At 44.2% G+C, this 15,518-nt stretch overlaps 1 protein-coding gene and 1 long non-coding RNA gene across 5 annotated transcripts in view; one reads left to right on the forward strand and one right to left on the reverse strand.

Annotated features, from left to right (window-relative positions):
* LOC148401536 (uncharacterized) overlaps nucleotides 1-15,039 on the forward strand; it is a 33,557-nt gene extending 18,518 nt beyond the window's left edge. Inside the window, exon 3 of the long non-coding RNA XR_015857303.1 lies at nucleotides 14,179-15,039. This is a non-coding gene — a long non-coding RNA (uncharacterized LOC148401536). The remainder of the gene's footprint in view (nucleotides 1-14,178) is intronic.
* Nucleotides 542-11,631, reverse strand: LOC148401539 (poly(rC)-binding protein 3-like). Of its 4 annotated transcripts, none has more exons than XM_088368829.1 (13): nucleotides 11,380-11,631; nucleotides 7,530-7,695; nucleotides 7,431-7,454; nucleotides 7,323-7,355; nucleotides 7,020-7,136; nucleotides 6,687-6,818; nucleotides 6,497-6,625; nucleotides 5,874-6,017; nucleotides 5,098-5,139; nucleotides 3,484-3,559; nucleotides 3,096-3,151; nucleotides 2,805-2,974; nucleotides 542-2,746 (listed from the first exon to the last, which is right to left on the reverse strand). In XM_088368829.1, exons 2-13 carry the CDS (start codon nucleotides 7,602-7,604, stop codon nucleotides 2,692-2,694), a joined length of 1,053 nt encoding a protein of 350 aa, XP_088224955.1. In that variant the 5' UTR covers nucleotides 7,605-7,695; nucleotides 11,380-11,631; the 3' UTR covers nucleotides 542-2,691. The 4 variants fall into 4 exon arrangements, with proteins under 4 accessions (XP_088224955.1, XP_088224954.1, XP_088224953.1 ...); XM_088368828.1 differs by having other exon boundaries at nucleotides 3,096-3,154; XM_088368827.1 differs by having other exon boundaries at nucleotides 3,484-3,562.
* Nucleotides 15,040-15,518: the final 479 nt, after the last annotated feature.

A 15,518-nucleotide genomic window follows, 5' to 3' on the forward strand; every position in this document is an offset into this window, starting at 1 on the left:
CTGGATTCCTGACAAGACAAACTATTTGATCAGACTCGGAGTGTTCAAGACAATCTTCGCCATCTGATGAAGTAAGCAGGACTGTGAAAAGCAAATATCGTTGTTGTTTTTTTTGTAGCAGTGGGCCACAATAGTTCTTGATTGACAGCCGCAAGTTTTACAGACTGACTTTTGCAGCTACAAGACTCACAGACTGCCTAAATGTCAAAGATCTGGCTGGCAAATAGGAATTTGAAAGTGAGGGAAAAAAACATTATCTCCTTTGTAGTGCTGATAGCTGCTATTCTTTTGCTTGAAATGTCATCCGATACCAATTTGGTTACTGATCTGATCTGAATTTTACCATTTTCTTATATTTCCCATCCTGGCCCCATCGTACCTTTTTAAATAGGCGTGTCCTCCAACCTGACCTCAGTACATTATGCTATTGTAATTTGTAATAAGTATTTCATTTCATTTTAATTTAATTTAATTTAATTTAATTTTAATTATCTATCAAATATCGAAAACAGACACAGAACGAAAATGATAAAAACAGCGGTCACAGAAAGAAAAACTGAAACTTTATTTGTTTTTATACTTACCAACACTTTGAAATCAAACATAGTACTCACAACTAATAATAATCTGCACAGAGCAAAGAAATCAAAATAGTTACAAACTTTGATCACTTTTTTTCCCCCCTCAAACTGCAATACACACAAACATAAGCTGAAAAATAAAAATCTTTTTTTTTAAGCCTCCTCCCACATGTAACATAATTTTAACTGAAACAAAAACAAACATTTTGCAACAAGCTACATAGCTCTCCTGTCTACGAGTCAAGTAGGGGAAAATGAAAGAGAATAAATAATTGCACATTGCACCCTATTATTGCATTAGTTGCAGTTTGCTTCAGTCATATACACAAATGTAAATAAATGTTTTTCAAACACATAATTAATTATACATGAAGATCGATGCTATTAAAATCACACTCCTGCTACTTTAACTCAATATTCCCGCTTTGCCATCACAACCAGCACTGGAAGAAAAAAAAAAATGTTCTCTGCTTTTTTGTGCATTTCTTTTACAAAGAATGACAGCTTGTCCTTTGACATTCTACTCAGGCCAAATAATCCAAACTCAAAGCTTCTATTGTTGCTCAGCTCAACTAGCACATCCAAGATTATTGCAGAATGATCAGTGGCGATGTCGCCCGACAGCCTTTGCTCAATTTTTGCAAAGTCAAAAGGCTTAGCATGCTAAAAGTCGCACAAGGGCAACGGTTGCCGTGCTGGACGTACAGGAGATCATGTGACTTGGACAGTAACATTCAACAGCTGTTTGTGTACATCAGCACAGAATTGAGCTTCTTGCCGAGTTTGACCCAATAGCATTCTAACCTCCCTCTCGTTAGCTTGAGTTAATTAATCAACAAACAAAAAGAAACGTGCGTTTGTCAAATGACTTGCACGAAAAAAAAATCTGAAACACTTGTGACCTTTAAAAAGACATTCAAACATAAAGCGATGAGATAGACATGACACAAATAAACAATCGTGAAAAGAGACTGAGTGTGCCCGCCCAAGCCCCGCCCCCACCCCGTAGGTCCCCCCCCCTCCCCCCCCCTGACAAAACCCTGAACATTCTTTGGCCTCCAAACAAATTTTTCCTTGGTCCAAACATTTTTGGCTTGAGGATTTTTCATTCGAGCCAAAAAGTTTTGGACCCAGCCCGAGGCCAGCAAACCGGTCGCACATCAGAAGCGGTCCAGAGTAAAGTGTAGAATCGTCTATTGCATGAGCGCCGCGTAGTTGACAAATAGTCATAAAAGTCCTTGTACAAAACAAAACACCGGATGATCAGAAACAATCATTTCAATTTCCGCTCCGTTTTGTCTCATATCCTTTTCATGCATGTGATAACACGAGTAATCGAAGGAGGCTATCGGTTCCGGGTTTAGGACTACGAGTAAGAGGCCAGAAAAACAAAAAAGTAAGCTTCAAACATGAGCGGAGAAGAACGGGGAACACAAAGAACATTTCATTTCAAGGTCCACCGAACAGGTTCTGCTCAAATACACAACAACACAACACTGAGTACATGCAATATAAGCAAGCGTGTACATAAACGAAGGAGATCGACACAAAACGGGGAGGCTCAGGGAGTGATACCATTGGCCAAGGAGGGTCATGTGATGTCATTTGACAACGATGCAAATTAGGACAGAAATGGAGAAGTCCGAGATTGTTTTCTAAAGGCTGGATCTATTATAAAAATGTTTTTTTGGCTACATCCCACCACACTCTGCCGATAGCATCACCGAGCTGTAATAAATGCAAAGAACTACTTCTACAAAAATCTTCAATCTTTTTTTTTTTTTTTTACACTTCTTAAATGTTCTATGACGCAGCACTGACAGAGAAAAAGAGATGAACAGAAAGAAAAAAAAAGTAACACAAGTTGTTGCTAATAAACATTCAACATGCTTTAACAGTTCTCTAAAACAAACAAAAAAAGTAACGAACAGTGTTCTTTTTTTTTTCTTTTTTTCAAAATGGCTCTCTGAAATAAAATTGAGCTCTCGGGCCGCGCCAGTTTGTGGAGGACCAGGGCGGCCGGCGCTCAGAATTTTCAGAGAGCCAGAGCCAGAGTCCGGAGGGCGTCGTCAGTCAGAAAGGGGCCGGATGGAAGAGCCAGTCAGGGAGCTCAGGATGTGGTCATGGAGGACGGGTCGTTCCACATGGCAGCCACGTCTCGGAACCTGGAGCGGGAAAAGCGAGTGAGCGTCTTCCTCGGAGATCTTCACCTAGGGGGCCTACCTTGCGTTGATGAGGTACTGGGCCAGGCTTATGTTGGCGGGGGTCCCTGTGATGGTGATCTGGCGCTCCGATGACCCTTCCATGGCGTTAGCAATTTTGATCTGTGCCCCAGACATCTGACGGATCTCGTTGATTTTGGTTCCCTGGCGTCCAATTATGCAGCCTATTAGCTGGGAAAACAATGGGGGCGGGACTTAGGATGGCCAGGGCACGTACACGCTGCTCTTTCTCCAGTCTTTATTTCTCATGGAATCAAAAAGAATTTCTGCTGAGTGGACTTGCTGTACTCACATCATTGGGAATGGTGAGTTCATGAGTACTGGCCTGGTTACTGGCATCCAGACCTGCTGCTGACCGAGGAGGAGAAGGAGAGGAAGAAGACATAAAATACAGTTGGACACGTTGGTGGAACATCAGTCAGAACATTGGACGGAAAGCCTTGCATCGTTTTAAGAAAGGATGCTATGGGGAGAAAAAAAAAACCCAAAACCAAACCAAAAGCAAAACCTCAACATCAACAAGAGCAGACCACCAGCAGGCCATGTCCGAGGAAGACAACGAGAAGAAGAAAAGAGCGAGAGGAAGAGCTGAAGAAAGTGTAGGAGGAAGAGAATGTGTTGACTTCTACAGGTACAAACGAGAGAAGGTCAAGAGGGTTGTAGTGTAGGTGGGTACGTACCGGGAAAGGCAGGGGTGGTCTGTCCGAGGGGGGTAAAGGGGGTTTGCTGCATAGCCAACTGGTGGAGCTTGCTCAACTGCTGAGGGGGGGAGGAGGACGACAGCAAAGCTATGAGGTCATCGTTAAAAACACTTGCGCGCACACGCACTCACTCGCGCACTCAAACACGCACACGCAGACGTGCGCGCGCGCACGCACGCAGAGGTCTCACCGAAAGAGATAGGATCTGAGGAAACACAAAAAGGTTGAAGGTGAAAACGCTCATGAGGGGCTTGGCCTGAGTTTGGTGCGGTGGAGATTCAAGCGACTCAATTTTTTGGGAAGTTGGACCTCTGCCATGCGTGAAAGCGAGGTTTCATCCAACAGATACCAAGCCAGGCCAGCAGATGGCGCTGCCACTACAATGCGCTCAGTCAGCACAAATCGTTAGTGACTACTTTTTTTCATATTTCTGACAACTTTTACGCTAATACATTTCCCTTAACCATCTTTCTTTGTTGTTCCTAAAAGAAATGAAATCGCTGTTGCCAAAATTGACCAAAATTTACTTTAGCATATCAGGTTTTACAAATAAAAAAAAATACACAAATAAACATAAATAAATAAATAAATAAACAAATACACAAATAAACATACATTTAAATAAATAAATAAATAAATAAATAAATAATGGACTTTTACTTTTATAGCACCTTTTTTCTGCCTGTTAAGGCCATCAAAGCACTTCGGAATACTTTGACATGGTCACGGTAGCCAGAAATCAAAACCACAACATATAGGTTGGGAATCGACAACCCTACCATTGATAATACTATACGTAATATAGTATTATATTTTGCAAAATTTAGGAATTAAGAGTTAGATTCAGCAACAGGTAGAGTTTTTATCTCCCTGAAACGTCATAGCTATAAATTACTATTATTATGTGTGGTAAAAATCCGTATTGCGCAATTTGCGGCCTACTAATGGGGAAGACATTTTTTTTTAATCAGTTTTAAAACTGTTGTAGGGACAAATGAAGATATCTCTGGTGCACATTTGCTGTTGAGAATTGTTTTTTGTACAAGACTGTCAATGTGCACTGTATTGTTCAAGTCAGGCATGTTGAGGATTGTTGGGGTAATTGAATTGATTTTTCATTTTTCATTGTCTTCAAGGTTATTTTAGAGATGAGAAGCTTAATGGCAAGATGCAGTCAATATGTTTTTGCAGCGCCAACATTCACATTGAACTCCATTGATCCATTTTCTGAACCTCTTCCTCTCACGAGGGTTGCGGGCATGCTGGAGCCTATCCCAGCTGATTTTGGGCACCCTGAACTGGACGCCAGCCAATCACAGGGCAGGACAATCTACAGGCAAGCTAAATATGAAATGATGCAAGTATTATCTAGTTTCACGATCTGCAAGCCAAGCCCCCGGAGGTTTAACAGAGAGCAGACAGAAGGAAGTCAAGAGTCTTCCGAGTCAGAAGATCGAGGAATTACTGTACATGTGCCATATTAGCCATATTAATATTAGCAATTAATATTAATAAAGGAGGTTTTGGGGAGGTAGCTGGTAGCAGCTTCCGAGATGGATGCAATGTGGAGCGCCTGGTGTGGAGAGCACTCACGTCTGGATGCGGGATGGCATACTGTCCTTGGATGGTGTAAGCCTGCAAACATGAAACGGAGACTTTATTTTTTTTCGTACGGCCTCCGCACAAAACTTTTATAAATGCAGGTTGCCGTTTGGAGCTTTACGTTTATCGCCAGGCTATGAGAAAGACATGCGCTGAACTGTCTATCATCAATCAAATCCAGTTGAATTATATCAACATGGGATCACTGTGAGGGATGGGTGGGGTGGGGGTGGGGAGTTACGCAATTGGGCGGTCTGAATGCTGGATTGTTAATTTTAAGTGTTGCAACAAGACTGAACTCAGTCCCATCTTTCGAATCAATTAAATGCAGCTCACTGGTTCATCTCGTCTCCTGAGCTACACGGCCAATGATTTTATTCGCTAGTTGGCACCTGGCCCTCAAGTTACGTATCTCCACCATTAAGTCATCATTGATTGGAATCATTGACATTTACACTACTTTTTGTTCTCCTCGTTGAATTTCAGGACATTTTTCTTTTCTGTTTTTGGCTCTCATGAATAATTTCACACATCTCCCTGCCAAGTTGATGGATTTTTTCTAAACCCAGAATAATAGACTGCATGCACGGCCAGATCATCCCTTAATGACTTCAGTGATGCTTTTATTTTAATCTCAAATCCGGGTTGACGGATGGCAGTGAGGGCAAAGCGGTGGTAGTTTCATGCTAGTCGAGGGGAGGGGGGTGAGGGGGGTGCTCGAGACGGGGGAGGAGGGTTGCTTGAATAAAACCTGGTGCGACACTAACAGGCAGTGGCTGGTGCTGCAGTAAGAGGCTGAGGTTGGCTGTGGACGCCCCCAGCGGGTCCGCTCTTACCTGGCCACCTGAAAAAATGACAGGGGTGGAGGCAGGCTTGGGGCGGTAGGGGATTGTGGCACCTTTCGGTGGGGACTGAGGAGAGCGAGGGTGGGAGAAGGAGTGACATGTGGAGAGAGTGTTAGAGAAGAAGAAAAAGAGGAGCAACCAGAGCATCGAGTGAGACCGAGAGGGACCGTGCCTGGGGGGGGACACACCAAAAGTGCTCTTCACTGTGCACATGCTGACATGAGGTCCAATTTGTGATTCACCTGGAACATCACGTTCAACTGGATAATGATGACGCCGCGAAACTTAAAACACCCCCCCCCCCCCCCCTTTCCGTGAGCACTCTGGAGACTTACAGCCGGGTGGCAACGGTCCAACGACGTTTGCCATCATGATGGCCGGCTGGACAACTGGCAGTGCAGTCAGTTCAAATTTCACTTCAAAAACAAGCAAGTGGTCACTAATTGATTATTCATCCACCATCTTGAAGATCCCCCCCCTGGTGGACCAAAAACGATTGATCGCATCCGCGTTGGAAGGGCGTAGAGTGGACCAGGCTAGCGTACCTCCAGCATCACCACACAAATCTGTTTGACGCATTGGATGATGGCCTCCGGCGCCCCGGAAATGGTCACCGCCCTCTCTGTTGAGTTGGGGAGCATGTCGCCGGCCACCTGGACCTGAGCTCCTGTGGACTGCAGAAGAAGACGGATGCGTTTGTGTTTCCTTACTAGGAGGCGGGAATCGGCTCGCTACCTCTCTCATCTCTTTGATTTTGGAGCCGCCTTTGCCGATGAGCGAGCCACACTGGCTGGCTGGCACAACCAGTCGGAGGGTCACAGGAGGTTTGCTGGTGGCGGGACTGTTGCTCATAGAATTGATGATGTCCTGCAACGACATTTGTTTGGGTTTATAGATGAGTCAAAATGGCCGCAAGACCTGAAAATCTAACCTCCACCATCTTTTGGTTAGATTGTGTTATTAAATAAAGCGGCTAGCTAGCAAGAGCGCAAAAGCATGCTAACTTGTATTCCCACTCTGGCAAACTAGTAAATGGCGCTGGTGTGGAAGCAGCAGTGGAGTCGTTACCTCCTCAAACTTGTAGGCTATCATCGCAAAGGCCTTGAAGATGGCATCCGTCGGCCCAGTGATGGTGACTATCCGTTCGGGGCAGTTGCCTTCAGAGATGTTGATGCGGGCTCCGCTCTGCATGGTGGCACAAGCTCATCCATGATCAGGAAATTACAATGGGGTACCTTGACTTACAAATGCCCCAACGTACAAGTTTGTCCAGTCATTTTTGGTTTGTGTCGAGCTAAGTTAGCTCATAAATCAAGGTACCCCCCTTCATTAGCTTCTACAAGGAGATGCTAGCAGAAAACTTCTACTTACGTCCTCACGCATTTTCTTCACCGTCTCCCCTTTCTGGAAGTCCATTCGGTTATATTATTATTTCTCAGTCAAAATATTGAATTGAAAATATGAGCTGATGATGTTTACCTTCCCGATGATGCTTCCGACTTCCTGCAGAGACATAAAATGCACAGAAATGTGAGTTTTATTTTCTGGCTGGTTTTCGATAGAGTTCGGGCATCGCACCTTGCCGTGCATGAGCAGCCGAATGGTGAGGGTCACATTCAGTCCACCTTCTGATTGGACCTTGATGGGCTCCATGTCGGATTTGAAAGGAAAGGGGTGCGGTCAAGTCAGAGAGGAGTTCGAGGGCCAGTGGGGGGTGTGAGGGTGCACTCGGCTGATGGGTCTCCTGCAAGGCAAAGACGGAACGGTGAATGGAAAAGTGCAGTTTCCTATTTGCAAGCCAGCTTCAATCAAGGGCAAGAAAAGAATCCTCACCAGCCCTGATGTCTTTTTACAATAAGTATATGATCTGAGTCATGTGCCCAATCTGACTGCTGAGTGACGTCAGGATTCAGTTACAAGGGTGAACACAGGAGGGCGCTCTGGACCATAACGTCAAGCATGGAACCGAATGGAACTAAAACTGACATAGTTTACTTGTAGATAGTTTGTAAAAATTGATTGTTGAAAAGTCGAGATAATAGCATTTAATTTGGAATGTTAACAGTTCTACACGTTTTATAACCAGCAATGGGAAAATAAAATTCATCCTCTGCCGCAGACTTCACAGGACCCATACCAACTTGATGGGGAGTTGCTGAACTTGGTCTGAGGGGGGTTGGTAGGTTGCTCAAGGGCACTTTTCACAACCGAACTGGAAGTGAAGACCCACCAGTTTTACGGATGAACTCTAACACTGAATTTAACATAAATTTGATATTGTGCTGTTGGACCTAAGTCTGTGAAGTTTTGGAGAATTTTTCTTTTGCAGTCAGCCATGAAGCATTAGATTTATTTATTTATTTATTTATTTATTTATTTATTTATTTATTTATTTATTTATTTATTTATCAATCATTTTATTTTAATTAGTATCAATAATAATTTGACTTGTGGAGCAGGGCTAAATAAACCGACACGGATTTTTATAATAATAATCATATTTTATAAATTATATTTTATTTAGTTAATAATAATAATAATCATCAGCATCATAATAATGAGAGGCAGAGATGAAATCACATTCATAGTTTTCATCTCACCAGCCCCAGCTGTATTTTTCTGCTGCATCTCCAGTATGTGCCATCTGCTAATTAGCAGCTTTGTAATCAAATAGTCCTGCCCTGGTTATCTTTTAATTGCAAGAAAACAAGATGTTCCTTCATTAAAGCACGAATGGGCAGCATGAATGGCCAGCTGTTTGCACGCACGCACATAAAAAGCTACTAATGTTGATTGCAATTTGCTTGCAGAAGAATTGCAGCGCTGATTGATGTTGAATGATTAAGAAACGGCTTCTTGGCTAACCGCTATATCCAACTTGGGAGATGCTACGGTTGCTATCTCGTTTTGTTCTTGCGTAACTACAGCAGTCTCATTGCAACCCAACATCATCACGTTGCGCTGGTTCCGGAAATCCTACCTCCGATAAGCTACAGTATGCTGCATGCATGGCTTGGTTGGAGGCCAGGGGAGGACCAAGAGATAAGGACAGGGATTCTATCGCCAGCTGTCTCTCCAATCTCCCAGAGGAGACCAGATTACATAAAAAACCTTAATCCGGGTTTAAGACTCCATCCAGTGGTTGCGGGTCCTCAGCGGGCAGCGCACATGTAAGTGCTGCAAACGCACTCTATAACTTGCTATGTTTAGTTTAGCCCGTGGATCAGTGCCCTCTTCATTCTTTTTTTTTTTTGAATCATTAAATCACCCTGAAAGATGTAGATGGAGGTAAAAAAAAAAAATCTCAAAATTGTGTTTCGAGCCTACATCCCAGCAAAAACGAGAATTAGGTCAAGGCCCGTGAATCATGTGACCCTTTGGGCAAAAACCTTGCAGCAAATGCTCTTTTTATTTTGAGGTCAGATTTTTTTTTTTTGGGGGGGGGGGGTGTCTTTGCCCTTTCTTTGGCACTCCCAGTACATGTCGTTTTACAAGTTTCCATTTATATTTGCAAATGTTCCTCCCCCATGTCTGACAGGAAGTTGGGGAGGGGGGGGGACGACACAATGAGGGACGGCAGGGAATTTTTCATGACATCTGAAGGGGAAAGTGGGTCATGCTCGGTGTTGCGGGCGCTACTAGCCTCCTCCTCTATGGCGGCTATTGAATTAATCACGCTTTACGCTCGGCTGGGCAACGCAGTGCACAAAATGCACCATACCCCCCCCTCAACGCACACCCCAACGCCTTCCTCCTGAATTTCCCTGTGTCTGATCGCCACGCATAGAAAAGACTCGTGCTGTTGAAGAAAGATGAACCTGAGGCCTTGTCGCTTTTTGTCCGCTCTTCCATTTCTTCTCATGCAACAATGGCAAAGATGCCGCTTTTTTTTTTTTGTGTAAGGAACCGCTCATGTGGAAATGTTGCAAAAACACCCCGGGCCAGAATCATTCCATTACTGAAGACCAACACTCTTAGTTATATCGGTGGTGCTGCCTAAAAACAAGCCGGTCCCATCCAAAGCTTCATCATCTGTCCAATCCACAAAACAAGGGAGGGATCCCACCATGACGCAATACATTCATGGAAGGAATTGTTGATCAAAAATGCATGAACAGGAAAAAAGAAAATCATCTTCCTGCTTTTATCTAGCGCAGATGTTTGCATTCTGCAGCTGAGGAGCTCTCCGGATGTTTGTGCTCCAATTACGGGTGAACAAAAGAGGGCAGGGGGGGGAGCCCTCTGGCTCACCTCATTGATAATTTTTTTTTACACACAGAGGTCATTTGGCATCTTCCAGTGAGGCCAATCGTATTTGTATGGAAGGAGAGTTTCATTATGGGAAGAAGCTCTCGTCTCGTGTGGGCTTTTGTTACAAGTGCTACGATAAAATGACAGTGGGGGGGGGGCGGGGGGGGGGCGTCCACGAATGCTACGGCACTATGACAGTGCTTTGAAAAGCTGTCAGTCCACATCAGCGACCCACAATCCCGATGGCTCAGCCCGGATCATGATCAAAAAAAGCTTCCTCAAAGACACAGGCGGTCGAGCCGACTCGCGGCAAGTCGTTTTCAAAGTGTCCCGGAGTGGGTTCGCTCGCAATGGTGGCGCGTGAGAGTCAAAAGGCTTAACGATGCGGGCGCACCATGTTGTGCTGTGAAAAAGCTGCGCGTCAAGTCGGCCATTTTAGATTTGCCGTAATTTGCAATAAGTCAAGGAAGTCACGGCTGCTGTCGGCTTTGGAGCGCATTGACTTTTGCCGTGTTTTTTTTTTTTTGGGGTCTTCCCCAAAAAAGATAGCTGCACGCTTGTGCCCGTCGCTCACGTTCTTCAAATTCACAACAACAAAGCAAGCATCGGTCGTGCCGTGCCGTTTCGGACCACATTTCAAGCTCAGCAAAGATGGCAGCACCGATATCAATGTGACGATAATTGGAATAACAATCACAAGCCAGCCGCCCATGTTTCTGCACGTAACAGCGGGAGTCCATCCAGCTGCGGCTACGAAATAATAGCCGTCGTGCAAAAGCTCTTCTTCTCGCTCAACTGACCATTCAGTCAAAATATTTTCACTCCGAATGCGACCTCGCCGCACTAACGATAAGTTAAGAAAACATTAACGAGATCTTTTCCGGATGATAAAATAAGTTAATGGGTCGGAAGAGCGGCGACTCACCCTAAAGGTCGTGCTTATGCTGGCAAAATTAATTAATTAAATCAATACCGATGTCGTGAAAAAGTGTATGGTCTTCCGCTTCAGTTCCATGCGTCAGAATTCCGGCAACGCTACGATATATCGGAATCTATATTTATTTATATAATCACGGTGTATATATAGATATAGATACCGTACGTTGGTAAAAATGAACTTATTCAATGAAAACAAATGTCGGCCTCCAAATAAATAGTCAGCAAAAAACAGTTTTACCTTTCTGTAGGGCAGGATGATGTCAACGACCTCCGTTGGTGTGGCAAGATTAAAAATCGCAAAAAGGAAAATGATCCCCACCCTCTTCCTTTTGCTCTCGCCAGGACGAAGCGCCGCCCGATTGGTCGGTGCCGAAGGGTCACGTGAGTGACCGGGAGAACACGTGACGACGGGCCTCGCGATTCTATGATCGTCGTCCACCTCGGCAACACAAGTTTAGTTGCGGCGCTGACATTTGTTTGCCGTCGTGTTTGGTGTTTGAGTGTAAATAGGCCGTTTGATGACACGTAATCTGGGCGAGCAGCACCCACCGCCCTATCGAGACCCTCCGACCCCCCTCGACTCCCCCCTTTCTGTTTTTTGCTGCAACAAAAGGAGGGCATGCATGCCCACTGAGGCACAAGGGCATCGTAGGGACATATCTAGGGTTGAGGTGCTCTACATCGGAACCGTGGCCTCGGGGGAAGGAAGCCCAAAGTCCACCGAGTCCTAAGCGGCAAAACCAACGGGTTTATGGGTCTTTTGGGATAGTTTAGGAACTTTTAGGTCTCAATCAGCCAAACACCTCAAAAGCTTGCGTAAACACCCACTCTGCTGCCATGACATGCAGATCCTCTGCTTTTTAATCCCGTCGGCTATGTGTGTGTGTGTGTGTGTGTGTGTGTGTGTGTAGACTTAACGGGCTTGGGAGGCAGCCCGTCCCGATTTTCCAATCCAGCACAAATCCAGACCTCATGTCAGATGGACATTTGTGCAGAGCTTAATCTGACATTATTAGGCTTGGATGGAGAAAGCAAATGTTGTTGGATTAGGGGCAATGCAGACAATGAAGAACAGGTTTTTTTTTTTACCTCAATCGTTTTCCATCTCTCATAACAAACATTTGCGATACACATCTAATTCATACCTGCGCCGCACAAATTGCAGATTGCGCTGTAATGCATCAAGCCAACTGTAAAATGGCCCGTGGGATAAACTACAAATAGAGCATTAAATTAGCTCTGCGTTGAATAACGAGGTGTGGGGGTGAAATAGTCAAGAAGATCCTCACAGATCCAGCTTGGGATTTTAGGAGGAATTGGTAGATAAAAACCAGAGCGGGACATTGGCAGAGCCCTCAAACTTTATTGACCCCGCCCTGCAAGATGGCCTCTAGCAAGGTGATGAACATTAGTGAACAATCCATCCCGCCCCAACCCAGCCCAGCCGGATCAGAACTTGTCCTCGCCCAGCCGCGTTTCCTATCAGGGTGCTGGTGTCCTAATGAAGGCAGAAGGGTGTGAAGGACGGGCGAAGAGAGATGGCATAGTCACAGTCGATCCCACCGATTGCTGCCGCACAATCATTGGGCTCAGATGACCCGACTGGGCGTGCAGTCACGACTTTCTAAAGTGATGGACAAATGATATTTGCATTAAAATTCCTCATATTATCGTTATAGCGATCATTTATTTCTGTACCGGTCACCATTTTGGGCATTAAAATCATCAGCAGTATTGATTTCCTGCAACAAAGGCAAATAAAAAAAAGGTTCTATAATATAATATAATATATGATATGATATGATATATGATATGATATGATATAACATAACAAAACATAACAAAATATAACATAACACAACGTAACATAATATAATATATAATATAATATAATATAATATAATATAATATAATATCGACAATGCAGAATTTAAAAAAAAATCTGTTGACAATTAAAAAAAAAAATAAATCAATCACAATTTGTTGTCAGAAACCTTTGACTAAAAAAAACCCACTTTGGCAGAAAGTTCTGTATTTTTTTGTGCATCTGACAAAGTGGCTGTGAGTGCAGCAGATGAATTAAAAAGTCATGAAAGAATTAGCTTGAATTCTAAATAAATGCAAACTGTCCTCTTCCTTTGTGTAGACTTTTTTCCTGCCGGCCACGGTCAGAGTAGCCCAGCGCATAATAAACCAGTCCTCTAAAAGCATCCCTCTATAGCTCCCATACAAAGTGCAGCTTGCTAATGGAAACTCTCGCTTGACCCTTTTCGCTGGAGCACGAAACGGGTCTACTTTGCCCGCTGGCAAAAACCAACCATGTATTTAAACCTCTCTCTCTTTGATTTTTTTTTTTTTTCTGGGTTCGTTGTGTTCCCGCTTTGTTCGGACACAGAAACATGACACAGCCACCTTTTATTTGTGTTATCCCAGGAACACTTTTGAACAGCATGTGAATTCTCATTGGGTATCCCAACTTTAGCTTAATTTACAAAAGACTCAAACGTATCCTTTGGGGGTGGGGGTGAACACTTTTGCAATCTCGCTCATAGTCAGCTGCGATTGACTCCAGCTCACCCGCAAGCTAAAAGAGGACAAGCGTGTCAAAAAAAATGGATAAATTGATATTTTGCCGTCATGGAACAGGCTCAATGTGTTTCGTACACGTCCGGTTCTTTCATAACGCGCCATTCGGCCGGGCAAGTCATCTTCTCTGCTTTCACGTGTAACAACCTGTGTGAATATGAAGACGCGGCACACGACCGTCGCATGTTGATCTCTACAGGGCCGTTGAGTCATATGAAATGCGTCATGAGCAAAATCTATTTTAATCAACACAGCACATGGACACGTGGGCTCTCCTGGAACAATCCCAATAGGATTTAGTCTCCCGCCATGGGATGAGATCTGACACGCTAAGATACAGCTGTAAAAAATCACATGATGATGATGATGATGATGATGAGGATGATATGGGACCTATACGCTGAACTCTAGCCGTTTATGAACCAGGGGATTATGTGCTTGACCCCTGCAGTATCGGAATGCATCGTGGACAAACAGAAGAAGGAGCAACTGGGTAGCCGAGCAGACGACTGGTGCATTGCAGTGGCGGAGCAAACCATTTCTTTAGCTCATCCAACAAGCACAGTGATAGAAATTGGACCTGACCATGCCAGAGGCTGGAGATGAGACACTCTGGCACACACACACATACTCAAAGGAACATCATAAAGCTCAGAAGGACAGCCTTTGACGTGAGCAAACTTAGAGGGCCTGCAGTGCAAAAACCCAAAGACAACCTCGGGCCCTTCACTGGCTGCAGAGTCGGCAGAACGAGCTGGAGATGTTGCACATGACACCTAGTAAAAATTTACGAGTTGGAAGACAAAGAAAGCTGGTGCAAGATGAAGAAACACTTGGATGTGTTTAGGGATTTGTTGATAACGAAAAGTAACTCTTTATTTGGATGAAATATTACATTCATACATTGACCTGCGGGGTTTAGCGGCCTCCAGTGGTCAATATGCACATTACAGCCACAGTAAGGTCTTGCTAGTGAAATCAGACTAAAAATAACGCCACGATTAGCAGGCTGTTCCCTCTGTTTGGCAAAAACCACAGCAGGATTCTTCCAATATCCACGAAATGATGGACAGGAGTGCTGCGAGTTCCCGAGCATTTTCCCGGCCAGCAAAATAATCATTCAGATCACATCCGCTACACTCCTCAGATCGGCCCACCATCTCATCCCCCCCTGCCTTCTAGCTCGATCTGCCATTGTGGTACAACCAGTTGCGTTGACAAAGGACACAAGTTACCCTGGGTGTCACAACGGCTAAAGCCGTCATGCTTTCAATTGACTGAAAGGACGTGTGTGTGTGTGTTGTGCGTGTGTGTGTGTGTGTGTGTGTGTATACTGTTACGCAGTATTGGGTGGCTATATTTACGTGACAGTTATTTTGTCCCCTTGTCTCACTGATGTTTGCTTTGTGTGTATATGAATGTCCAGACGTGTAGTTTTGTGATTTCCAAGGGTCACGATTGAACTGGAGGAAATCTGTACATTTTATAGATTTAAATTTCTTTCAGGTGTGATTAAGCCCGGCTGTGAAAAGAGAATGAATAATTGACACTCCCCTGATTATAATTGCTATTAGTAAAAGTTTAATCCACAAATAGGCTATACCACAGTTGATGATCAAAAAATACTCCCATCATTTGAATGCATACAAACATGATGTGTGGCTTTTAAATCAAAGTGCAACACATTGACACAAACAACAATTCCAGTGATGAATTGCTGTAGCAGTGTAGTCCAGCATGCAACGCCTACTTCATTGGCGAGACAAGCGCAGCAGTTCTGTGGGGCCGCCT

Source organism: Syngnathus floridae, chromosome 2 (genome assembly GCF_059516105.1).
Source record: "Syngnathus floridae isolate MCC-2025c chromosome 2, RoL_Sflo_1.0, whole genome shotgun sequence".
NCBI lineage: Eukaryota > Metazoa > Chordata > Actinopteri > Syngnathiformes > Syngnathidae > Syngnathus > Syngnathus floridae.